General features: G+C 44.0%; 1 protein-coding gene across 5 annotated transcripts in view; it reads left to right on the forward strand.

Moving 5' to 3' along the window:
- The window catches only part of L (zinc finger protein Lobe), a 75,650-nt gene that overhangs the window by 38,747 nt on the left and 10,097 nt on the right, over nt 1–26,806 (forward strand). For 4 of the 5 annotated variants that reach the window (XM_025218076.2, XM_089079110.1, XM_089079111.1 and 1 more), the window contains 2 exons: nt 22,052–22,290; nt 24,383–24,525. In XM_025218076.2, coding sequence (XP_025073861.2) covers nt 22,052–22,290; nt 24,383–24,525 — 382 coding nt within the window. Of the gene's footprint in view, nt 1–17,389; nt 18,400–22,051; nt 22,291–24,382; nt 24,526–26,806 lie in introns of those variants that run through there. The other variant, XM_089079113.1, reaches the window with a different exon arrangement.

The raw sequence follows: 26,806 nt of genomic DNA on the forward strand, positions 1-26,806 counted from the left end.
TTGCGGAGCCACAACGTACATTTAAATTTTATTTCTAGTAATATATGTGACGTACCAATTAAAGCGAAACGGTTAATTTTGAGATCGATAATTCCATGGCCCAAACTTCACGCTACATTTGACGCGATTTAAAGTGTTCCGACGAGGCAGGGCTCTCATTTCAAAAGTTTGACGTAAATTCCATCATAATAACAGAAATGTATTATTAACCCTGCTTTTAATTCGGACTTTGTGTTTCTTGACGCGTGACTTTCAGCTTAAAAATGAAAGAGACAAGAAGCACGAGATCGCGATCAACGAGCTAAATATGGCACGGCGTTAGTGTCTTCGTTTAATCACGGTTGACGAAACTACCGTTTCATTTTCTTCGATCATCTTCATCTTCCTCGGGCTCCTCCTTTTGCGCTGCCTCACTTGCAACCTCCGTCGCTTCGCTGCATCGCTCCTTCCTCCTCTCTCCTCCTTTCTCCGTCCAGTTCTCTCACACTCTCGATGCATCGCGTTCCTCGCGCGATGTCCTTAACATTCTCTTCTCCCATCCTGACTGTCCTTTTTTTTTTTTTTTTCCGGGATCCTCCTGATCTCGTTTCACTTCGTTCTCCGCGCTCGCCGCCTTCCTTTTTCTCTCTTCGACGCCGTCTCCTCGCCTCTTCTTCCTCCTTCTGTATTCCCGTCGTCCTCTCCCGCTTCACTCGGCTCCCGATCCTTCTTCCTCCGGACTCCCTGTCTCATCGTGGTTCTTTTCTTTTGTTATCACACACGGGCAATACGCGAGTACGAAGGCCGCTGAGCACGGGTCCGGACTCAACGTTCCGCATCGTAATTGAAAGAGAACATGATAGATAAGGGCTCGCTTCTCAAGAGAAGACGAAAGAAAGGGAACTGCAAAAAACGTGTTCCTTAAGTCCCGTGCATATTGCAGATTTCACATTTTAAAACGGAAATAATTAATAAAGGTAATCAAAGTTTATTTATACTTGCGTTTATGACACATTTAATACTATTCTTTTCTTTTTTTTTTTTTTTTTTTTTTTTTAATACTATTCTATTCTTGGAAGTTATATTTAAAAATGTAATATAATAAAAAATGTATACAATTTTTATCGTATAGCGATAAGGGCGCAACTAGAACATAAAAGTGGCATATTTTATTGGTGTATAATGGAAACATTTTCAACTTTTTTTTTAACTTTTTTCTTAATTTTTTCGGTGAATGCAATTATTACAAGAATATTATCACTGTGCTGTTTCTTCCTTTTTTAAAAATTTCTGACAAATGGATATCACTTTTTTTACCTCAAAATTGTCTCTATTTTGCTGTGTGAATGGCGCTTTAAAGTGGATTTAATCATGACGACAAGATACGGAGCAGAATGTTGCACAGTTGTCACATGCTTGCTATGCCCGAGGATGCGATACGTTTCTTTTTTTTGTTAACGCGGATTGATCGATCACCGGTCGATACTTTTGTTTGTTACATCGAAACATTTAAGGCTCGGAAAGCCGGCACGGACTTTGTATCAAATCTCCATGGCGTTCCACGCGCGGTAGGTTTGACGTAACGAGAAAATACATCTCTCGTAGCTTATCGCGGCTTTAAATCATTATCAGAATCTATCTCGCAATTTATCGATTCAGAATTACATTGCGATTTTTCCAGCCTGATAGCGTGTTTAAAACTTTTATAAAAAAAACTAAACGAGAAGTGTTTTTGCATGATGTGGCTGGGAATAATATTCTTCTTATTGGACAAAAAATAACTCTAAATTTTTCATTATTGTATCTGCACGGATTATAGACGTAAAAAAAAAAAAAAAAAAATACCAGTTTCTTTTTATCGCGATTCTCACCGTTGCTCTTATTTTTTTTATCTCACCTGAATCTATCCTCACCAATTTACCCCTCTCGGAATGTACATATTTTTCCCAGGATCCCTTAGCATCGCCCGACCATTCCTCACCCCGTAAGAACATCCACAGTAGGTTGTGGAACGTTATGGGAATCGCATGGTCCACGGTGTGAGGACTACTCGCGTCGGGTGGCGGCAGGGGGTTGGCTGAAGGGGTGGAAAGTAGATTGGGAGGGTTTGGAGGGAGGGCAGTGGGGTGGCCGGTTACATATAAAGCATAGGTTTCGAAACGAGACCTCGGGGTGCCGTGCCGCGGACCCAAGGGGTCCATGCTGGAAAAACTCAGCTGTTAACTGCTCCTGCCGAGAGGCAACCACCGACCTCCACCCTCATCTTGTCCTCCCTACCTTCTGTTTCCGCGATATGTGTGTAACTGCGTGTTTGCGCGCGCACGCGTTTGCAAAATAATGGAATAGAAAGATCTACCGGCGACAATCTAAATTAATGGTGCACAGGAGCTCAATGACGGTCCTACATAAGACTAAAGTTTGAAATTTTAACACCGAACACTATTTACGTTTTCTACGATATAATGTAGACGTTGGTTAAAATTCAATATTAAAGAGAACGTTTTATCAAGAGAATTTTACTAAAATTTAATCTTCCTGGCACGGAAATAAGACTCGTGACTGTCGTTAGCGTTGATTTGACGAATCCGCTCGCAGATCGGAATTGCCATTAGGTCACGGACGAATTCGTAAGGGGGCCGGAAATAAGTAACGAGATCGAGCGTAGGGGAGATGAGAGGGACGAGACGAAAGGCCAGGGGACCAACAATCGGAAAACAGCGTTGTTGGTGGTCGACTGTAGCCAACTGGCAGCAGCAGGAGCCGACGACGCGAAAGTGCCGTTCGAGGATTCCTATTTCCCAGGCTCCCACGGCTGCCATACGCGTCCGCCCGCAATACTCCGTCTTTCTCTGCACTGCGGTAATCATAATTACACCTGCGGGTGTCTTCTTATCGCCGCTCGCTCTCGCCCGATCCCTCTCGGCCCGCCACCGTCATCCTTCGAGAATCCTCGTCCTCCTTCCTCCGTGCGACTGTCCGTCGTTCCGACTTTGTCCGAGGCAAGAAATCTTGATCTAAGAGAAAGACGATCTTCGTCGGTTTAGAGACGAATATGAATGAAGAATAAATTTTGATCGTGTTTGATTAGTATATGATAATTATATTAATGAATTACATATTATATTTTATTTTACAACAAATGATTATTTTTGTGGAAATTCTACATTGTTCTATATCTTTAGTGAAAATCGCCTTAACTTATTAATATTTTAACGTTCTAACATTTTAACGTTCTAGAAGAGAAAAAAATAAAAGCAAAAATCTAGGAAAGCAAATCTTTGTTCTTTACAACATAATCGGAATCGACTCCGCTAAATCTCAACGCGCTTCTCCCTGGTTCCCGTCGCAATTCTGATTAATCGCGTGCGCAATCTTCGTCGCTGGGAAACGGTCACTTTTCCCGCTCGTCCGCGATCAACTGAGAACGGAGATTTTGCCGATCGGATTGCGGAAGGTCGAGACAAAGTGCGATAGAAGAGATCGAATCCCTGCGCATCAAAGGGAGCGGATCGATGCGCATTTCGCAGGGAGAGCGGCCAGCGTTTCTCGGCTAGCCAAACGACGGGTATATCCAGGGATTGAAGGGGCGGCAAAGGGGGCGGGGGTGTAGATATAATGCATTGAATTAGACACAAATGCACCCTGGGCGCCAATTGGCCGGGGCTTCCCGCGCTTCGTGCTCCATCTCTCCCCCGAGAGGGCCGCCGCCTCCTTCCCGGGTATATCGCGGGATGATGCCCGGGCGCGATACCACGGACACGAGAGGAAGAGCCCCTTCTATCCGTCTCGTGGCGCCGAACGAACGCCGGCAAATCTCGGGTATTATGCTAACGTGCTCGTCAACAAAGCCGGATAATATATTCTTCATATCCCCCGTCCTCCGCGTACGCGTCTCTTTCTTTGAAAGTATCCCTAGCGCGGGGATAAATCTCACGAAAGAGATAATTATACGTTTTTCAGCATGCTTAATATTTTAACAAAATTGGATTTCTATATTTTTACATCTCATATTTCTGCCAAAAATATATTACACGTTATCATATTTTATTTTACAACAAATATATATAGTATATAAATTTAATTATTTTGTACGACAGATATATCTTTTGTAACAAAATAATTCAATTTTTGCATTTAAAAAGATTTAATATTATCGTCTAGGAACGACGATTGCGACGGAAAAGGGATCGGCGAGGTTCGCGATGTTTTTTCGACGTTTAACCCACGGAGCTCATTCACCTGCGGGAGCAGAAACCAGATACTCCAATCATCTTGTCACGGTTTATAGAATCGTGTACAAAGGGTGGGCCACAATAAACCGCCCTCGTAGGACACTCGCGTTCATAATCCGAGAACTGCGCTCGTGTAGTGGCACACTTTTTTCGTTCTCTCACGAAATTCGTGATACTTCACGTATATCGTCATACCTCTCTTTATTTTGAACTAAAATTCTATGAGATGAAAATTTACTTTCTTAGAAAAAAATCGAATTTTATGTAATCATTTAAAACATCGTATAATTACAAATTATTCCTCTAAAATTTGATCGCTGCATAATTAAATGAGATAGAGTGCGATTAAAATTATCGCCAACTATAATTCGCGTTCCAGTTATAACATCCGAACGATTCAACTTGCCATCGTCGATTTGACAATTGCAAATCCTATCCGAAATCAATCGTCGATTTTCTTGAAAACGCGCGCAAGCGTCTCTCGTGGGAGGAACGCGCTGTACGCGCCCTCAAGAATCTCACCGTCGTCCGTCGTGAAGGGTTCGCCCTTCATAGAAGCTCATACTTTGTTTTAAAGCCCCTCGCTAGCGTACATATCGAGTTACACGCGCCACCTAATACCGGGCATATAAAGGGGACAACACGGGTCGCGGGCCCCATCGGTTTCTCCGCGGACAGGATATCCATTTTATATTATACTAAATCGTCATCTCCCTTTCTCTCTCTCTCTGCCCTTCCTTCCTCTTCTCTCCCTCCTCTTCTCGTTCCTCTTGTCAATCCGAAACCGCGGTGGTCTTCTCTCGCAGAGGGGAATCATCCGGCAAAAAGGGGTGGAGGGGTCCGAAGAAAGGGCGGCGCTGATTTTCGTCCTCGTGCGTGCCTTTGTGAGCGCCCGCTCGCGGGACATCCGATATCGTCCTTCCGAATGGTAGGCATTAACCGCCGCGAAATGGAGCGAAACGGCCCGATTCGGAGGATCCACAGGCGTCCGTCCCTTCACCCCTCGAGGAAACTTTAGAACATCCGCCGGAATTATCGATTCGCTTGCCGGCCCGCGTATCTTGGTCGCGCTTAATTACCTTAATTGCATCCACCGCGCAGGAACAGTAATTTCGAACTGACGGGTTTCGTGATCATTTATTACAATTAAACATCAAAATCGATGTCGAGATATTCCACTTCTCTCTCTCTCTCTCTCTCTCTCTCTCTCTCTCTCTCTCTCTCTCTCTCTCTCTCCTTTCTCTCTGAATTTTGGAAGTTTAAATCTTGGATATTATTCAAAGTAGTTCATAAAAATTTTATTCGGGGGATATTCATCGCGTTACTTTCAGTTATAAAGAGTCATCATATAGCGACTCTAGATTAAAGATTGTCGTCTCATCGCGATTATAAATTATTACTCATGTATGATGCAATTCCACGCGGACGGTGGCAGTTTCAGTTTCCGACAGTTTGCAAGGCCCGATGTTTGCAAGGACGATTCTCGTTTCCGAATCGCCGGTCAGTGCTCGATCGTCTGGATTGGTCCGAGATGAATGTTTCTGCGAGGAGCTCGCGTCAGGAGATATTCGCGGGGATAATCCACCGGGAGACGATGAAACGCGCGCCGACCATCGTAGACGAGCGAAGGAGGGAGGAGGCGTATGCGGGAGGGTGCAGAGCGTCGTATCCCGGGTCCCACGGGGCCCGCGTAAGATTGGCTTCGGGGCTGCGGCCCCGCGGGATCGAGACTCAATTAAACTTTAAGATGATATGCGCCACCCCGTCTTCGTCCCTCGTCGTTTCCGTCGTCGCCACTCCGCCTCATCGAATCCTACGACTTCGACAACGACGACGACGACGACGACGACGACGACGACGACGACGACGAAAATGGGAATGAAGATTCACGCAGCTGGCATAATTGACATCGTCACTTTCTTAATTTAACCTCTGCCGCGAGACAGCGATAAATATCGATTTCAGCGTGTAACAGCAAATTATGCCGAAGACCTGACCCAACATCCGTCCGTAAAATAGTCCCTTCGAAACGGCAATCTTTAAAATATATTATCGTCGATAATATTTATTTCAGTTTCCATGTTATCCGCTTATCTCAATATTTTATTTATTAATCGAGTCCCCTGGTTTAGTTATTCTCACACGGCACACGTTTAGACTATTATCATGATTAAGATGAGCTCGGCGTCGCGCTAAAATATTCATTCATTTGTCATCGAAACGGTTTCTGCCGACGCCGAGGTTGGAGGCGACGATTTTTGCGATTTAACACGGTTTCCCGAACGGTAAGTAAAACGCGGATAACAGAGCGACTTTTACCAAAGTGTTTTACCTCGATCGGGCTATAAATAAAACGAGCGGCGTTACACTCTCTTCTGTTTCACAAAGAATCAGAAGAAGAGAGACGCGGCTATCGGTTAAAGAGCGCGAAGAGCGAAGCCGAGCTTCCCACACTCCGGACGCGACCGACCTCAGAGCGCGGAACTTTTCTTGTGTCCTTTGTCTTGTCACCTGATTCTCCTCGCTTTGCTCCCACGGAAAACGTGACGTTGGTGTCTTAAACACCACCTCGTCCGTCGGTACCTTAACACTTGGGGCTCGCGACAGAGGCGGCCGCCGGCTCTTTGTCCCAGATACCGCTTCTCCTTCTGCGACGCGACATTCTCATCTTGGATTAATTGTTGTGACAAAAATTACTAATATAATCGTCATCATTGAAACGAGTTCGAGAAAAAGATTCCTTAAAATTGTTATTTTATTTGAGTTTACGCAGTCACGTATAAATCTTGAAGAACGAAAGATTTCTCATTTGCCTGTCATTTGCATTTTATCATATATATATATATATATATTTGTTATATTATTTTTATTTATTAGTTCATTATTATTTTATTTATTGTTACTTTTTCTTATTTCTACATTTATTTCTGCATTTTACTTTATCTGGTTTACTTCACTCGCGATCGGGCACGCGAGGAGTCCTGTCAACAAACGCGAGCGGAAAACTTTATGTACTCGGGGCTAACATAACTAGCGCTACTCGGTGCGTGATGCCTCGGATACGTACGGCGATCGTGCGTGACTAACGCGGAGGAAGTGACGTTTATTTCTTTCTCTGTGCGTACCACGGCCTCCAAATAAATGTCTCCGCGGTGTGGCTTGTGACAATGACACGACAGTTAGCATGGTACCACCGGTCAGCGGGGGTTCCCGTAACTCCTGCGGGGGTCCGGCACGAAGCGGGTTCCGTTGCACCGTCGGCTCTCACGCACGCCTTGCCCTTGCCTTCCCTCCGATCTCCCTCTCTCTTTTCTGGGACTCTCTGATAAAGTTCAAGAATCGACCTCCTGTCGAGCGACACGGGAGACGGTGTCGCCCCGTCGTTACTCTTGACACCCACGCCGTCCCCTTTTCTGCCCCCAGCTCGATTAAAATATCTATTTTCTTCTAATTCGGCAAAGGCGTAATCTGGCTTTAAATTAACGGCCAACGGTAAATTTTTAATAACCTGATTTTTGTTTTATTATTTACGTAACTTTCTATTATATGTTTTATTATGTTTTATTTTACGGGATAAGATTGTCAGTTTTCATATTTTTTTAAATAACTCACACTCTTTAATAATTTTTCTTGTTTTGAATTGAATTGGTTTCAACCAAGAAATATTATTGATCGGTAACATCATCGTTTAGCCTCGAAATATTAAACAATAATTAAATATGAATTGTATATAAACAATTTAAATTTTTCTAGTCATCAACGTTTCAAAGAGTTCAATCTAACTCGAAAAATGCGTCCTCGCAGCTGGAGAGGATTCCTCTAGGTACAATATCGGGGATCAAAGAAAGACGGAGAGGAGAGGAAAGAGAGAGACAGGTAGAAAGGGAGAGGTATAAAGGGATAGAAAGGGAGGAGATACGAGGCGTAAACAGAGAGGCGCGGTGAGAAAGACGCGAATAGCAGGTCCGGGGAGATTAAGATGTCACGCGTATATCCAGGGACAAATACGAGCCGAGGAATACGTGCCGCGGCAGGAACCGAGGAACCTGAAGAACCTGCTGCGCTCGTGCCATCTCCGGTTCATGCCGCGAGGCGAGGAGCTCCGAGGGAAGATCCAAGAGGGCCCTCCGCGAAGTCAGCCCTATCGGGATCTCGCATTCCTGCTCGCCGACCCGCGCATAGATAAGCCCTCAAGCGCAGATAAACCGTTCGTCCTTCGCGCACAGCTTCGACAAACCACGACGACGATCTCCGACAATCGAGGCGAAAATCCGAATCCACGAATCGAGCCCTTCCGAGCCCTTCGATCGATACCCCTCCGTCCCAGATTTAGCATAGATGTAACCACCCCGATTTCCCAGGATCGTTTGTTCAGTACGAAATCCAATCGCGAAGTCTCCAGCGTGCCATTTGCTCGTGTAGAATGCGCAAACTATTTCAGATGCGTGCCTTCATTTTTGCCTAGGAGCTCCTCAACTAATTCACAGTCGATTTTTTATTTTCCTTTCTCCTTCGATAAAATACAAATTCAAGATGTCTTTTTATTTATTTTTATTTATTTATTTTTTTTTTTTTTTCGAAAAAAAATGTTTTCCTAGTTTCCCTCTCTCCCCCCCCCTCCCCCTCCCCATTCTCCTCGACAACTGTATTACCTTCTCTCGTTCACTCTCGTCTCTCGTCACCTTCTCCTCCACTCTCGCTTCCCCCTTACCGCTTTCCTTCCATTTATTTTTACACGATCTTCCTACCACCGCTCCCCTCGTCTCCGTTTCGTAAGCGTATGCACGCACACGCGTTGCTCGTGAAGATCGAGAGGCTCTTAATCTTGGCACCATTCCCCCGGGGAGATTGTAATCTGAGATCCAGGTACGCGACGCCTCGGGGCACCCACGAGGAGGCACCTATCTACCCACCGTTTGCGCGAGTGTGTGCCTAACGAGATCCATCTTTATTCTACCTTCTAAGAATCGCACTCTCTCTTTCTCTCTCTCTCTCTCTCTCTCTCTCTCTCTCTCTCTCCGGACAGCCGATCGTTGCGTAATTGCCCGAGTCGCGTCGGGCTTAATAGAGTTTATTTGTAAAAGCGAGGGATAATTTATTCCTACATGGCGCCTTATTTTTCATACGTTTGGCGTTCATCGAACCTCTTTTCTCCTCCTCTTCCCCCCCATCTTCAAAATCTCCTGCCACATTTCATGCATGCCAATTTTATAGAAATATATAAAAATTATAATTTCCTTTCGCAGAGAGAGAGAGAGAGAGAGAGAGAGAGAGAGAGAGAGAGAGAGAGAGAGAGAGGACGTGAGTTGTCTCCTTTATTTTACAAGAGATAATGTATTATTTTTGCTTTTCTGCATCATTGGAATTTAAATTAACAAGTTTGCCGAATGTTGTGCAATTTATATTCCATGTATTTTGCGAAATTATATTGACGTACGTGATTATTTCAAATTGCTGCGACGTTCGAGAAAAGGGTGTGAACGACAGAGTCAGGGATCCTTTTTTTTTTCTGTGTTCGAGGCAGAGGATCGGTTCTCGTGTTATTCGGTCGCACTATATGTATCGCGAAGCAACAAGTAGTACCATACTAGCATACCTGCGACACATTTAAATCGATATAGTTGCCTCGTTAACCTTCGATTTTCTTACGCTTTTAATGACCTCTCGTTTTCTCTCCAGCAAAGATAAATATCTAAAAGACATAAATAATACGTATTAATTTTCTCTCTGTATGAGTAATCGATATCTCTCGGAATTATATCTCAATAAAATCGATAAACGTTCAATTTCGACGATAGAAATTTTTCAGTGTAAAATGGGACTCTGTGTCTTCTATTTGATTATTTAAAATAGAAAAAGAAAAGTGAAATTTACAAAGAAGACTTTTAAGATCGAGGGATCTTACGATCTTGATTAAGTGAGTCCCACCGATATTAATTTAGTAACAAATACTGCAAGAATAGCGGTTTTTATTCTCGATTCATTCGGTCGGTCGCTCAAATTTTTCTATTAACGTAATCCATAGAAGAAGCAAAAAACTGAGGATCTCGCGGTTTAGCACTTTCCCGTGTCGGATGAAAGTCTCCCCGCCATGTCAATCTGCCGAAACTTTCTTTGCGAAACTTCGATTTCGATATCACGGCGAGTATCGCTTTGTGACGTCCAATCAGAAACAACCGCGGAACAATACCGGAGTGAAAACAATTGTCCATTTAATTCTCTGCCCCTTTATTTCCCCGATCTCAATTTAAAGAAAGAGAGAGTCTAATCAAAGATTGACACGTCCAAAAATCCTTGAAATCTTTTCGCAATAAATCCTAATTTTTCCTACTTAAAAATTTTACTCGGAATATTTTACATTTCCATACGAATGATTAAATTAAGCATCGATTTTTTAATTCTCTATAATTTTAGAATTTTATTATAAATTATATTAATTAAAATAAAATTCTAAAATTAGATAGATTTTTTATTTTTATTGTCGCATGACTTATACTCAACATATGTTGTGATTTTTAAGTGATTTTTAAATTATGTCGATAACGCAGAAAAATTAACGTTGGCCTTAATTACATGGGAAATAAAATTTTCATTGAATAAGAAGCCGAGAGTGTTCGCGTTGTTAACGAAAGCTTCGGTCCAGCGATCGCGAGGGCAGTGGCTGCAGGTGCTACTTACTACTCGTGAAATAGATCGTGCGGCTTTGTCAGGTGCCTTCTTACTCGCTACTTTTTCTTTTGCCTTTTTTTTCGACGGCTTACACTCGCGTACATTTTACCGAGCGTGCATTCTACTCTCGAGAGGACAGGTGAGTCTCAAGCTCGATGTACCTCGATGATCCTCGCAATCGATGCGTGACCGAAGGGCACGCGCCGTGATGGATTTACCCTTCGTATACTATAGCATATTATAATATACTAAACAAAATAATTTTATGCACCGTTAAACTGCAGTATCATATCGCCAGTAGTTCACTTTTTTAGCTGCAAAGCAAGTGTCATGTTTAGTCATTGAGATTTATACAGGATGTTCCGTAGTCAAGATCAATTACTGGGGAGATGAATGGGGACTCAAAAACAAGAAAAAAAGTTGATATAAACATAGATTCAAAAATGCATTGTCTTCGAGTTAGCGCTATTTTTACGTTGAAATTTGAAATTGCTTCGCTTTCGAATTTTTTTGCCAAAATTGAAAGAAGAGATGATGATCTTTATGAGTTTTGTAACATAGTTAAAGTCAAATTAAACTTGCGTTCAAATTAGACTGCTTTGGCACAACTACGAAGTCCTGATCTCTGCCAAGAGATGCTAAGCGAGCTGTATTTTCACGTGAAATTTTGACAAACAACTTCGATAGTCCAATAATTAAAAATTTCAACATAAGAATAATGATAACTCAAAAACAACATGTTTCCAGATCTATGTTTATATCAACTTTTTTTCTTGTTTCTGGATTCTCAGTCATCTCTCGAGTAATTGATCTCCACTTGTGACCAGCATGTATACATAAAGCTTGTATACATAAAGTTGATTAAAAAAAATAATTTATTGATTTATTTTCAATTACTGTTAAAAACGGGTACATGCACGTGACGAAAGTGACCGATTAACGCGTTAATTGTGGCGTTGAGATGTGGCCAGGTGTAACCCCAGTGAAATCGAAATTACGACACGCCCGTGCAGTTCAGGTAATATTGTAGGTGGTTACGGGCGGTGCCGGGCGTTTGTTTTTCAGCGACTCGTCCGTGGGCCCCGTTGCTGGAAATAAACGGTTCAGTGGGCCTTAATGATGAGCGGTGGTCGCGTCGAATCCCTCGGGATGGACCCTCGAGGCGGCCGGCTTTGATATCAGGGCCCCCCAACAACGTATTAAGAACTCACCTGCTCGATCTCTGCTCGTGGTCGACAATACCGTGCGCTTTCGTTCCGTTCGTTCGGCGAAAAAGATAGTTAGGGATCCCTTATTGCCGGAGATGCCGGAAAGATGCGTACATCTGAACGGGGTGTCGATGAGTCTTGGCGGGAGTAAAGGTACGACTGGAAAAAAATAAATGAGTTTGTATCACGCTCGTCGAACTCACGACTCGCCAAGAGTATGCTGAATGACTCGATTTTCTAGAAATGGTGTCGATTAGTTCTGCGAGAAAAGCGTGGAGCAAAGCTTTTAATGTGTAAATAATTAAAGGAGCAATTATGTCTCAATAAAGCAATGATGAAAATTTGATTAGTATTTTTAGATTCTTTGGAATTTAAAAATGCTAATTTCGATATTGTTGGTGCAAATTTAACTATGAATGGGAAAATTGTATGAAAGTGTCATAAAGATATTTTTAAATCTTTAACCCAAGGAAAGTTTATTATGGTGAATAATTGATAGATTATTCAGATATTTTGATATTAATATTTTGATATAAGTGCATTAGTGGACGATATGGGCGGTCCATTAGCTCCGTTAAGAAATTAGCTACCGGAGTTTCCCGTGCTCAGGCTCGAAATTCTTTAGTCGGTATCGTGTAACTTTTTAGATTAGATATGCTATACAAGGGATTTTTATCAGGATGTGCTAGTCATTTCTGAAATATCTTTAAAATGACCCTCCATAAAGGACCGTGACGGTAGCAATAACATTCCAATTTTTAATGGACTCCGGATTTACGATAAAAAAAAAAATCTCTCCTATTAAATATATCATTGCTCACTAAATACATCTACTAATGTAAGAAATACAGTTTAATAATAATAGTGTACAATATCATATATAATAAATTATGTCTAATATCCATGTATTACGATATTAAATTATTTAAATTATTTATCATAATGATTTGTTACATATCTCTGCTATTTGAATTTTAATACATTTTACATATTACTTTTATTATTTTTAATGTATTTTGTATATTTGTATAATTGTTTTATATTCGTGTAAATCTTGTCGCTCGCTACAAATACCAACGCAAAATCAGTTTGTTCTTGACATTTTTTCCGAGATAGCATGCCACTTATTTCGCGTTATCGGACCAAGTTCTCGACACACAATGAGATATATAATTCTAGACTTTCCCCGACGTTACCATGCAGTGTCCGGTGCTAATTAACACTCCGGAAGACAAGAGCTTCCCGTCTTCCGCCACTAATCTAGACTCTTAAAGTCCGGTTCGTTAATGCCCCGACGACTTGAGACTTAAGAACGGGGTATCTCGCCTATTCTCTACCACCAAGATAAACGGTCGAGGGTGCATCGTCTAAGAGGGTAAAGGCGCTTCCGGTCAGCTTGCTTCCTGCTGGTCGCGTAACTCACTTCAGCCACACGGGTCGGAAGTTATCTCGACGAAAGGGCTCCGTTTGAGTTGAAATTTACGATTCCTTGGTACAGCGATACGAGCGAAGGAACCAAGATAATTAGCGAGTAAAAGGAATATGGAAAAAATTCGATTATTCTTAATAATCAATGATAAATAAAAAATGAAGAAATAAATAATTCGCATATTTATTTTCATAATAATTATATTTGGATTTTATTTTTAAATTACGGAACTAACAATGAGAGCTAAGCAGATACATTTTGGCTTGGAAGCACAAAGAGAATAGTTTTCGTGATGGTCGTTTCTAAATAAATAATTTCGGTTTTTCGTTCAACTTGCTCGAGAAAGTCATGAGAAACGATAGAAACGATGCGCCACTTCCGCGTCTCGCGGATCTCCTCGGAGATGCTCGCGTGAGAAAGTCTCAATCTAATAAATTCATGAAGGAACGTCGTACGGCCTGGTCGCCCGCGTTCTCACAGGCCTTCGTGAATATCGAGGCGCGATTTCCTACGGTTTTCGTGTGATCTGCCGACCGCAAATAGCAAAACGGTAATGCGGCGATGCGCCGGCCCTACGTCTCCAAGATCAACTGGGAGAGATGCGTATTATGCAGAATTTATCGCCTGCAAAACGAGCGTGTATCGAATGAAATTGATTTTACATAAGTGAGCTGGCAAAATTACTGGGCGCCTCTCGTCGAGGATTCAACCGCAAAACCGCAATTTTGAGCGAAACATAGTCGCATCTTTGCGAACGTTTGGTGTAACTCGAGAGATGATTCTTCACCAAAAATACACAATCTTGTAATAATTGAGTTCAACATACTCTTTCTGCATTGACCTAAAAAAATTTTTACATATATAATACTTTATGGCACCGCGTTAATGATTTCTATGATTTTTTTCTATTATTTTCTGTAACTTTTTAATTATTTTCCATTACACAAATAGTACAAAGAGCAAATCAGAGAGGATGACTACTAGATCTTAGAAGTCAATTCTCTATTATTGAATTTCATCTTGAGTAAATTCGAAACAATTACTTTACATCGCAAAGCATCGTTACTTTTAATTTGAAAACGCTGCAAAACTTAAAACTGAAATCTTTATAAATCGATGATCAAATTTACGAAGATCAATTACCCCCTTCCTGCCCTTTCTTCGGAAATTTCTTATACGAAAAATTCCCTGCCAGAAATCAAACCTGGATCATCCGATTATCAGGCTGATGTTATCTTAGTATTTGACAAATAGTACGATCGCACGAAGAAATCCTTGCTCGCGGATCAAACGATAACGGCCGATTCGTCGACGAGTCTTTCGCGTGTGAGCATCGCCTAACACGCGCGCGGATGGCTATGAATGAAATCGCGCGTGGCGCATCCACCGGTGGTGGGAGCCGACGAGCGTGCGTTGCGTAACGTGTGTGCACGTGTGGGTGGTAGCGCGCGTGTGGGAACGTGGACGGCGGTAAGGAGAAAACGCGTGCGTACTCCACGCGAGTGAGCGAGACGCGGACGGAGCCTGGGCGCGTAGGCGGAGTCGCTCGCAACATCGTCTTCGCTCGCACATGCGCCTTATTAAGGTGCCTCCCACAACGACTCGGTCGACCCGAATTACGAAGAGAATCCACGTCGGGCAAGTCGCCCTTATCGCGCATTAACGAGCTCCTAATCCCTTTTTTCCTTTGCGCCGAGGTTTCCTCGATCGTCGATCCCTCAAAAAATCGTCCGGCGATTCATCGGATTCCTCTCTCTCTCTCTTCTCCTTCGAGAATATCGCTCTTAACGGGACTCGGAGGAGCCTCGCCGTTAAGGGTGTAAAATCGTGAGAGCACAGATATAATCGCAGACAAAGGCAGTATCGCAGTTGTTTAAGATAACTCGTGCATGCTCGGACGTGCGTACCTAAGACGGCGATTGCTAAGATCGACGTCTCTTTCTCTCTCTCTCTCTCTCTCTCTCTCTCTCTCTCTCTCTCTTTTTTCTGCTTTTCTTATTATCTCGATTTACGGTCTCGCCTCGGTGGGACAGATCGCACGGTTTTCATCTCGATCGGGATCGAGTGAACTCGTTTGCATGATCCGGTCCACTTCAGCGATAGATTGATCGCGTCGCGATGATACCGCAAACTATGGAAGTTGTTAGACCGTCGATGATGAACCTGTCACAAGAATCGCGCAAAAAGAATTATGCCAGAGTTAACTAAAAATAAATATGTTCTTTTTCTCGGATAAAGTCTCAATTTATACCGTCGGCGTCGTGGCGCGTATTGTAGACGATGAACGACGTCACTGCAGGAATTACAGGCGACATATCGATCAGAGCGCGGAAGGTGGCGAAAAATAAAAGGGCGAGAAAGAAAAGAAGAGAAAGACATCGGGGACCACCTAATGCCGTGATCGCAACGAGATAAATAATCGCGATGGGTGGGCACTGGCGCCTTCCTGGGCACGGTTTACGTTGCGGACCGTGCACCTCATGGATCCCCATAGGGTGCCCATACGCTCCGTCGTTGTGTACCCCATAAGGTGGTACAGAGCTCCAGCCGCGTGTGAGAATCCATTCCGCGCGATTTCACAGGACTCACGGGGGGGGGCCCTCACTACCGAAATTTGCCTTTCTTACTCCCAACTGTCCCTTTTCTTCTTCTGCTTCTTCTTCGTGTTTGTGAAGTCTTCTCGAGAAAAGAAAAGGAGAGTAATTTCTCCCCATGACGGGCCATGTGCTGTGTGCTGTCAAAACTAAAAATTAGCTTACGCCAAGCACATTTTTATTCAGCATTCGATAACATATGTAATTATGTAAAATAATAATTATAATTATAACAATAATTATAATTACATGTAACCATTTATAATAATATAACTATATTTTAGAGGTCCATTTATAAACTTAAATATTTCCAATACAATTTATGAATTTAATTTTGCCTAATTCTGTCTATAAAATTTGATAAGAATTTTATCCCGAACATTGCGAGTGATTTTCTTCGCGCGGAACGAAGACTCCTTTTCTACCGAGTTAACCGAGCGATAACGGCACTCTTCCGTGGTCGAATACCCCGTTGAAAGTTTCCTGACCGGTGCTTTTGTAGCATTAGCCGCGGGTAACGAGACGCCTCGCGTACGAAATCGCTGTGAATTCGACAAGCAGAGAGTTCGATTATTCGAGCGACTGGGTGCGAAGAAACAAAGTTGAGAAAAACGATTGTACGCGATTTAGAAGGTTCAAATGAGCGAAACGGTCGTTATATTTGCGGTACCACCTCACAATAATAAAAATAAAAGAACCACTTGACTTTACAATTAATTAATATGGCAGTTTTATTAATATGGACGAAGAAAAGAAGAATCGCAGTTTCCTCATTTTGTTCTGCTTATTTTTTTTTTCCTATTTTTAATAAATATTAACCAGCATCAGTGCGCTTTCTTTATTAGAACCGTTCTCTCGAAATCTCCTAATACAAAATCGTCGAGAGAGAGAGAGAGAGAGAGAGAGAAGGCCCGCAAACCTTCGAAGTTACGTCAACGCCGAGTCGAGTTTTCGCGGCTGGCGAACGCCGAGTGCGCTCACGCACTCGGCGTCCTCCTCGGGGTCCCTGCGCGTGATGGAGGATTAGGTGGAGGAGCCGGTTACGAGAAAGGTTAAATAGGTGCCGGGTGGCGGTGGTTCTCGGTTCTCGGAAGGTGGGTGTACTCGTTAGTGTGTGAGCCCGCCTACCGTCCAATGCGGTGGCTGGTTTCCCAGAGGACTCCCTGGCCTCTCTCGCGCGGCTTTTCGCGGTCCCCTCTCTTTCCTTCTTCCTGCCGTCGTTTTCTGCCGGCACCACGTTGGCGGAGAACTTCGGCCGTGTGTACGCGTGTGTGTTTGTGTGTGTGTGTGTGTGTGTGTGTGTGTGTGTGTGTGTGTATGCGCGCGCGCGTATATGTGTGCATACGTGCGTCGCTTTGCATCGCGCGCGATAATAGTCACGGGTGGGACCCCCTTGACGCGCGCTCGCCTCGAGATCGCCCGAGATACCGGGTCGACTACTGACGAGTCCCGCAGTCCTCAGAGCATCGCGATCGACGATGGATCGATCGCCGACTCGCGCGATCCAGACCGATCCAGACCGGTGGAATCTAGCGGAGAGGCTACAGGGCGCGAGTACGACGGGAGTTACGGGAGTACACTAAGTGCCTGATACCGAAGATCACGCGAAGCGGAGAAGCCGATCGAGAGATACTCCGACTTAACTAAACGTGGTACTCGAGGAACGGGCCGAATGAAATCGTGGCGATTTTCTTGGATTTGAGAACACGCGCGCTCGCCCGTGCCTTTTCAGATTTGACGTGCAGTGTGTATAAAAAAATTGAATTATTTTCGGAACGATATTCGGAACGAATATAGGCGGGGTGTGCCTTATAAATCGGGATCATCGAAAGCTGCTTGTTAATTGACACGTAAAGCCATTTGGTAGCATTGACATCTTAGTCGATACGTTTTAATGACAGTTGGATTGATACCTCGTTGTGACCAATCCTTAACGAACGTCACGAATTTATCGATCTTGTCTAGGTGGCCTCAGCTGATCTTTCTCACTGAGCTAATCTCACACCGATTTCAACTCGTCTTATTTCCAACGGAAGCACCGTTTAAATATTGACAATTTATAATTCTGTATCAACATTTCGGTGACGACTTTCGGCTCACCGAACGTGCTTGATAATTTGCATCAAACACGTGACTGCTCGGTAACAAACTGAAGATTCAGTTAAAGTGAACGCTATCTAAGAAGAACAAAATGCTCTTCAAAGGCAACAGTTCACGGCTGGAACTGCTGATAGGGAAGATTCACGCACACAAGGAACCACAACAGGACGAACAAGGCAAATCTAAAGGTCTGAGGATAAGTCATCTTTCTTTATTTTTCTCTCTTCTCCCGTTATCTTCCTATCTCTCCTATATTCTTCCTATCGATGTGTTACCGCTCGATTTTCATTTACCCGAAATTCTACTGTCGCATTTTTCCACAAAATTTGATAGTTTGAGGAAGGAACCTTCGCGTTCCTTCATCTCATTCTACAACTTTTTACTCGGCGCCGTGGAACTTCGGACTCAGACTCAGCGCGAAAAATTTTCTCGGCGTTAAATTTGGCCTGATGTAAAATTATTAAAAGTGTAAAAGAATGCCATTAGAGTTAACAAATGTCGACGTGCTATTAAAATATTCTTGGTTAAGTTTGAAATAAAACTTGGAATTCAGTTTATATTGATTCGCATGATTATACAAAGGCAATTTAAGGCAAATAACTCTACCTGTGGCTATATTTACATTTCTTGTACTTATTTGTTCCGTTGGAAGGAATTTAGGGATTTTGTCCATGCGCAGTTTATCATGAGTATTGTCTCGGGCGCTATCATTGCGGCGTGGTGTTTCGTCACGAGAAATGCGAGACTAAGAGGATTAATCACAACACACTTATGATCACATCGTTTCCGTCCTTAGAGAGCACCGATACCTCTCGTGATGATCACTCCTTTTTCTCTCTCTCGTTTCTTGTTTCTGGCACTTTGCCTCGATGCAAAGTTGCTGACTAATCGCACTCCGTTTAAAACAGACACGTGGCCACGTTACACGTGCAGAGTCCGAGCTCTTGAAACGCGACGCGATACATCATTTACTCTACTTAGATATTTTACTAATTACAAGTTACATACAGATTATCTAAATAATCTCGTGTCATATCTGAAACGTAAAATTTGATTTCAAGTTCCGTTTGAACTATACTCGAAGAAAATAACTTTCTCACTTTCTACATCTCTCTTTCGATATTCCTCCTCTTCGAGGAGCTTTGGACTTTCGCTGGAGGCGCTCAAATCGTCGGTTGCGTGTAAATTGAGCCTGGTGAGGTAACGTGAAATTTTATTACTCGCGCGAAAATCTCCCCGTGACAAATGCTCATCCTTGCGCGATAAATAACCGATCTGCAGTCACACGCACGCGCACGTACATCTTTAAGCACGTTGCGATTGATGATGTTCGCCAAGAACAAGTTGATACAAAATGGCTTTCTGACGAGCGCGCTATTAAACTCTGTCGCCGGTAACAGCGGCGATAATTTTGCTTCGTAATTGCGAGTGGACGGCATGAATATTTATCGCGGAATGCTGCTCGATGTCAAACACTAATGTCAGTGTTTGAAATCCGAGTGTCAAGCTAAATCGGTACAGTACAATCACCTCCCATTAATTTTTCAAAACAAATGAAAGTCATCAAATTAAGAAGACATCTCCAACGATCCGATTCGAATCTTGTATGATAAAATCCATTTTTTTCTTTCGAATATATAAAGCGAAGGACGACACGATCACAAACAGAATTAAAAAAAAAAACTTCCGATTTAGACTGAGATTGGAGGTATAAGAATATTCGTAAGCACCAGTCGGAAAATTAGGAGGGAGAAATATGGAAAATTTAGAGGGAGATTATGATGGGAAAAACGAAGGGGACACTCTTCTCGAGGGTAAATTTCGTGGATTAGGCATCGTTACGGATCCGTGCTTACGCCACTGGCGCGAAAATCCACGCGAGGCACGCGCGCGGTCCGGCATAAGTCACAATTAACGAAGGCGTTAAATCGGGCCCCTATTAATAAGCGTCGTCGAAGCGCTCCTATAAATAGTCCCCGGGGGCACACGAGGCGACAACAGCATCGTCAGCGAGACGACGCGACACGACGCGGTGCAGGTCGCTAACGCGCGCATCGGCAGCTCGCGCCGCTAAATGCGCCTATTTTCACCCGGATGACACATCGTCGCCGATTGGACACGATCACGGGCTAAATAAGAGTGATCTCTCCGGACCCGGGAGAGGTCTTTCTCTCTCTCGAGCCACCCCCGACATCTCGCTCTCCTCACGTGGCGCGAAACGATATGTGGAGTGCCCATAGGTCAGTTAGGTGTTCTCGCGAATAACAACGAAGCGGCAGGCAACACAGATGTAGATTTTCTATTTATAAATCGATTTGTCAAAGTGCCTGTCTCTAGTCTTACATTGTCGCACGCGCAACGATCGGTCACGTTTCGCAACGTGTAGATAGGTCTTTTCTAACGGAACTTTTTCAGCGTCTCTCTAAGAAGCGATCGGAACGCGTGAGTCAATCGCGATGCCAATTGGGCGAACGCCCCCCGATAGGTGCCCGTGTTGTTGTGCAACGTGAAAAAAAAAATAAGTGTCTCTTGGAACAGTCTTGTCTATGAAACACGATAGATCGTAGACTGTTTCGTCTATGAAACTTCATTAATTTTCTCCTGATATCTTTATCTCAAATCAAATATTTCTTTTTCTATATTTTTGTACTCAAATCTCGAATCTTTCGAATGAATGATATAGTCGTTCCTTGCGATAATTCATACAGCAGTGCCTGAGCGACCAGGTCTCCTTCTGGGAGAGGAGGAAACGAGCCTCGCGAGGATGACGCGTGGGTGGAGGATGCGAGCCATTTACGCAGCATCGCAAGATCGTCGCTCGTGTCTTCTCTGGGTGGCGGTCTTTGTCTCTCTCGCGCGCGTAGACACGGGATTCCGCAAAATCTCTTAAATCGACTCGTGGGTGTCGATCCATCGCCGGGGGCCGACGATAAATGAGGAAACGGCCAACTAGCCGAGTCATTTCCACCATTTACGCGCGACGCGCCCCGCTTCGCCTCTATCACGAAAGTGCCCGGTGATCTCTCTAAGTCCTCATTCCCGGCAATTATAAATTATTCGTGATTAGCCGGCGTGACCGCACCGGAAGTAACGGCGCGACACGCTCTCCCTCGACGACGAGGCGGAGGATAAGCCGGATTTTCTGTGACAGAGACGCGGGGACCCTTCACTTGACCCTTTTGCCCCCGAAGTCATTTGACGTTTCGTGCCGGGGTCACTACTTCCGAATTGTTTCACGCGTTTTCAAGGTGCATGTTACAATGCGTAACTTTCGTCAAAACAATGAGGAATTATCTTGCACCTATAATATTTTCGAGATCTCCTACGGTATTAATTAATTTTTGCGTACGAAATGATATGTTGAATTAAGTGTATTATTAGATAAATGAATATGATTTTGTCTTGTAAAAATTGCACACTGTGAAAAATTCAAACCCAAGTGTCAAGTGACCCTGAGTTAACGACAGCGAGGTCCTGCTTGGACCTGCTTGTTGACATAGCCTAACGCGATCTAGGGTCGTCCAGGACCACGATCTTTCTCAAGCCAGTCAAGGCTCGTGGGTTAATGGTACGAGTTTTACCGTCTTCACTCGTTACTCGGGAATGAAATAAAAGAATGCGTAACAAGCGAGGTGAGACCGGCCAGATTCGTAGTGTCATTACGCGAATATACAATGAGCTCATAAGCTTGCTTTAAATGTGAGATCCTCTTCTCGCGAAGAAATTCTAAAGAGACACTGAAAAATTATCCAGACTTAAGATCGTGAAAAAAAAATCTCAGATTCAATTTTGATATCAAGGCACATTATTGACATTATTTCTGCTCCAAATTGATTTCAGAGGCCCTGGGAACCGGAAGTTCCTCATGGCACAGCGAGGATGGCGGGCCCAACTCGCGTCGCGGCGGCGAGACGCCGTCCTCCTGCGCGACGCCGACATCGGCCAGCTTCCCGTCGGAGCCCGAGGTCGACGCCGACGTCGGTGTCAATCCCGACGGCAATAATCCCGCCGCCCCGTACCCCTGCCAATTCTGCGACAGGACATTTCCGCGGCTCAGCTATCTGAAGAAGCACGAACAGGTAAGGACATTCGACACAGGACTCTTCCAACAATAGATATTCCCCAGTCAAGATAACTCGTTATTGTTGAAAACAAAAGTTGCAAATACACGTCTAAGATTCGGATCGCAACGTTTAGAGAATAAAAATCTCTTCGCTGAAAGATCCATGGATACAAAGATGAGAAGGGTCGAGCGTTCCATCGTTTCTTCGCGATAGCTCAAAGGTACATCAATCCTCCTGGATTTTCGCGATTCGCAATGCTGCTGAGGTTAACAAAAATTGCCGCAACCTCAGGAGTATCACGCGTTGATGTAAGACAGCGGGGTTAGCCGCGTACGACCGAAAAGGGAAATACGAAACCGAGAGGATTGACGCTCGTCACACCAGGCATTAGTATGCTCGTTGCGCGAGCAGAACTCTGTTCGCGCCGTGTGAGAAAAAGTCCGAGGTGTCGCGCGATTCCGCGAGGTCGACGTGTCCCGTACGCGGTCAACGCGTTTCCGTCGCCGCGGAAGAGACGCGTGGCGAGTCCTCTCCTTCGGATTTTTTTTCCGTTTTGCATGGCGGTGGCACTATCTCGCTCTTCCGCGTCCGAGGCCGGCCATGACGCGGGGTCATCGTCGGGTCAGAATCTATACCGCCGTGCCCATAACAGGTTGTACCGGTTATCAGGTTATTCGTCCAGGTGGCGGCCGCCCCGTCGCGTCCCTTCTCCTTTTCACAACGCGAAAGCCCCCGCGCTGCTGGAATATATATATATATATATATCATACGCGAGCTGAATCGCGCGTAGATACGACTCCGATAATCAAGACGAGTCCCCGAGTCTAGGTAAGATAGCTGTCTATTTATGCTACGCACAATGCCGGCCTTACTCCGCCGACAGCCGACGGCGAGTTAATCTCAATCTTTGCGAACCTGTCACGCGGAAGTTAATGCCGACGAATTCGCAAAAGTTTTGAAGATCCTTAGGATATCACGTCTTCCAGGATTAAAGATTCCGAGATAGGAAGCAGCTTCGAGAGATAAACGATAAGATTTATTATTAGCCACGCGTCCGTAGACGTAATTTGTTGACGACACTCCTTGACATCCCGATATATAGGTATAATCATATGGGCCGAATTCTCAGCCGAGCGTTCATTTTTTTAATGTCTCCTATTGTCGTCTGATTGTCGAACACTGGCGAGCATACAGGCCTCCTGTCGCCATCGGCGAGCCGTCCAGCGTCGGTGCCTCCCCCTCCCCCCCTCCCCCTCCTCCTCCCCGCGGTCCGAGCGAGAGACCAAGGCGGCGATCGCTTCGCCCATCGTCCAGATTGTCTCTTCAAAGGAGCCGACGGCTCGAAAGTCGACCGGCACGGTATCATCGTACGTGCCGAGCTTACTTACCTTGTCGCGACCATTTCGTAGCCGGAGAAACGCTTTAGCTCCTCGAGCGGGAGCGCGCCGCACAAAGAAGGTGGCCGTATGGATCATATCGTGTGATCTGGATGGGTGACGCGTCTTCGCAGCCGACGGAGGAGAGCCAGCGTTACGTCTTCTTCTTGAAGGCTCTGCAAACCTCGCCCCTTCTCTTCCACCGACTCTTCTCTTCTCGTACGCTCGATGAAGTTTCGCGCGCGGAGTATCTGAGTATAAAGACGTTAATTGTAACTGAACCCTCCAGGATTTGATATAGACACTTTTTATCTTGTAATTTCTATGGATTTTTAATTTTACATAAATTGAAAATAACGTGTTGGAAAATGACGCGTCGCTAACGTTGACGCAATGTTTCGGGGAATATATTAACGAGTGTGTGGTACACATTTTATTATATATATATATATATATATCTAAATATACAGCAAAAAACTCTTTAAGCTGCGCATCAATGGTACTTTGAAATTCCAAAATGAAGGTTGCAACTTTTAAGCGATATATAAGTTTCATTGGATTCTATGATTTTTAGTGAAGCGTCAGAGGTACGATAATTTTATTTAGTCACAATTATGGATTTATGCAATTAAATTTTTCTATAGCTATCTATATTCTTTTTTTTTTTCATAAATAAAATCGTGTAATCGAAGAAATACTATCAGCAACACGCAAACACCTATTGATTGCAGAGCCACGGCGATCAGATGCCGTATCGATGCAGTTGGTGCAACAGACTGTTCAAGCATAAGCGTAGTCGCGATCGTCACGTGAAGTTGCATACCGGGGACAGACGGTACCGCTGCTCGAAATGTGAGGCCGCCTTCTCCAGAAGGTAAGTGCAAATTTTATCGGCGATATCTCGCTTTGTCCACGATCGAATTTGTCAAGCGATCGGCGACAGATCTTCGCACAACGAAGTCGCAAACCTCGGACTTCCTTCCCTCCGAACTCCTTCACATTTACGGATTATGTCACGAAACACAAACACACGTGTAGATATATGATCAATGAGGATCATCAAGGTGTAAAAAAAAAAATAATAATAATCGCGCTCTCTGGCGCGGCCGTAAACGCCAACAGATGGCTGAACGAGGCGCTGCCTCGACGGGGTGCTGCCGGTCGTCGGTGCGCGACGCGCGGGGCCCAACGGGATCCCTCCGGGGCTGATTCCAGAGGACCCCGATCCAACGGGTGACAAATGAGTAATGATCACACGACGACCGCGGCCCCGGGTGGCATTAGTCAAGCTTACTCTCTTACGTGGCTGTTTCTTTCTTCCTTCCCCCCTCGTACCCCTCCCGTCGGGGAGGTGGTTTGTTTCCCTCTTTCTCACGCGTAGCATGTGCCCTCTCGCGCATTCACGCACGCCACGCACGCACGCATGCACGCACGCACGCACGCACGCACGGGCACGGCACTCTCGGCATTGAATCGTCTCTTCGCGCATTGAAATGCTAAGCTGGCCCCGCAAATAGGGCCCGCGCGCGCGCGCGCGCGAAGCACCTTTTTCTAACGTGACACACGTGTGTGTATACACGCGTGTGCGCTCGCGTATACGCGGGGCCCCCGCGGGGCCCGGGCGAGCGGACAGGTAGGACGCATAGGTGTTACGGGACAACAGGTAGAACATTAGTCAAGAGCCTCGTTGCCGCTCGTCCGCCTTCGCCGGCCGTTAAAGTCGCGCTCGCGACCGAAAGCTCGCACAAACTCCTCGCAGCTTCGTTTTATTCTTGTCATTAGCTTCCCTTCCAATCAAAAGAATCGAACTCCGAAGTTCTGCAATTAAATTAGCTTAAAATAAATAAATAATTTAAAAGTAATTAAATACATTAATAAAAACTGATTAATAAATATGTAAATTCATTAAAATCGTCGATTCTTGAGATTCGAGTATCCTATTCTAATCTCTTTTATAAAATTACGTTATTATTCTAATTATAATATAATTGTTTGCCGATTATACATTTTTCGTATCTATTTTCATAGACTTTCTTCTTTCCTGAAGCTAACCACAGATGCAAATGATGCCATTTCGAAGGAAGTCCTAACAGATCTTTGCTCCTCACCTGTCAGCCGCTGTTACAATCGCACTGCCAGATCTTTACGCCACGTCTCTATTCGTCCTCCCACTTTAGCAGTCGGTTTGGGTGACCCAACAAAAGGGTGAAAATCTCCGTGGTTCTCACGTTTGAGTGTCTCGCAACGCGAGAAATCTGTCAGCCCTTAACCAAGACTTTCGCTCATGACAGATTGTGGACAACGCAACAATGTAACTTTCCGATCGTATCGTTAGTGATACGTGTGTGTGTGTGTGTGTGGGGGGGGGGTGTTAATTTTAAAGCAAACATATCTTTTTCCAAATTTTCGGAGATGTAGAACATTTGTGAAATTAAAAATTTATAACTAAAGGAGATGATTTTTTTATATGTCACTCGATCAGATACTGATTTTAAGGTTAAATACTTTCTATTATTTAAATCTTACTAAAGTCTTTTTTAAATAGAATATATATCTTCTATTTAGGAGACTTTAATAAAATCGAAATAGTAGAAATGTATTTAATTCTAAAATCAATATCCGATCGCACCGACATATCGAAAAAAAATCATCTCCCTTTGTTATAAATTTTTCAAAAATGCTCTACATCTCCGAAAATTTTGAAAAAAATATGTTTGCTTTAAAATTGCTTTACATGGTACTGGTGTCTTAACTTGTCCTCGAAGTTAGATTCGGTTCGACCGAAACCAATCAGAAATATCTGACGTATCCTAGCGAGTAAGATCGCGTCCCACGAGGATGTTTTTATTCTCACGGAATGCGGCAGCGAGATCGCATTTTACGGTAGTTTCTCGTAATTCTCATGGATCCGAAGTCACGATTCGACCTCTTGGTATTGCCCTCCGCTTCTTTGGTCGATGTATTTTTTATGTCGTCTTTTTGTATGAATTTTGATACAGACAAGACTTGTAGAGTTAGTCGAACTTCAACAATCGCATGCTTAGGCAAAACGATATTGACTATTTGAAAAATCAGTAAAAAAAATGTCGAAAACTAGATTGTTTTTTTATTGAATAAACGACCTTCCACATTTAAATTTTTACAGAGTAAATAAA

Source organism: Pogonomyrmex barbatus, unplaced genomic scaffold, assembly GCF_055798465.1.
Source record: "Pogonomyrmex barbatus isolate J1 unplaced genomic scaffold, ASM5579846v1 scaffold3, whole genome shotgun sequence".
Taxonomy (NCBI): domain Eukaryota; kingdom Metazoa; phylum Arthropoda; class Insecta; order Hymenoptera; family Formicidae; genus Pogonomyrmex; species Pogonomyrmex barbatus.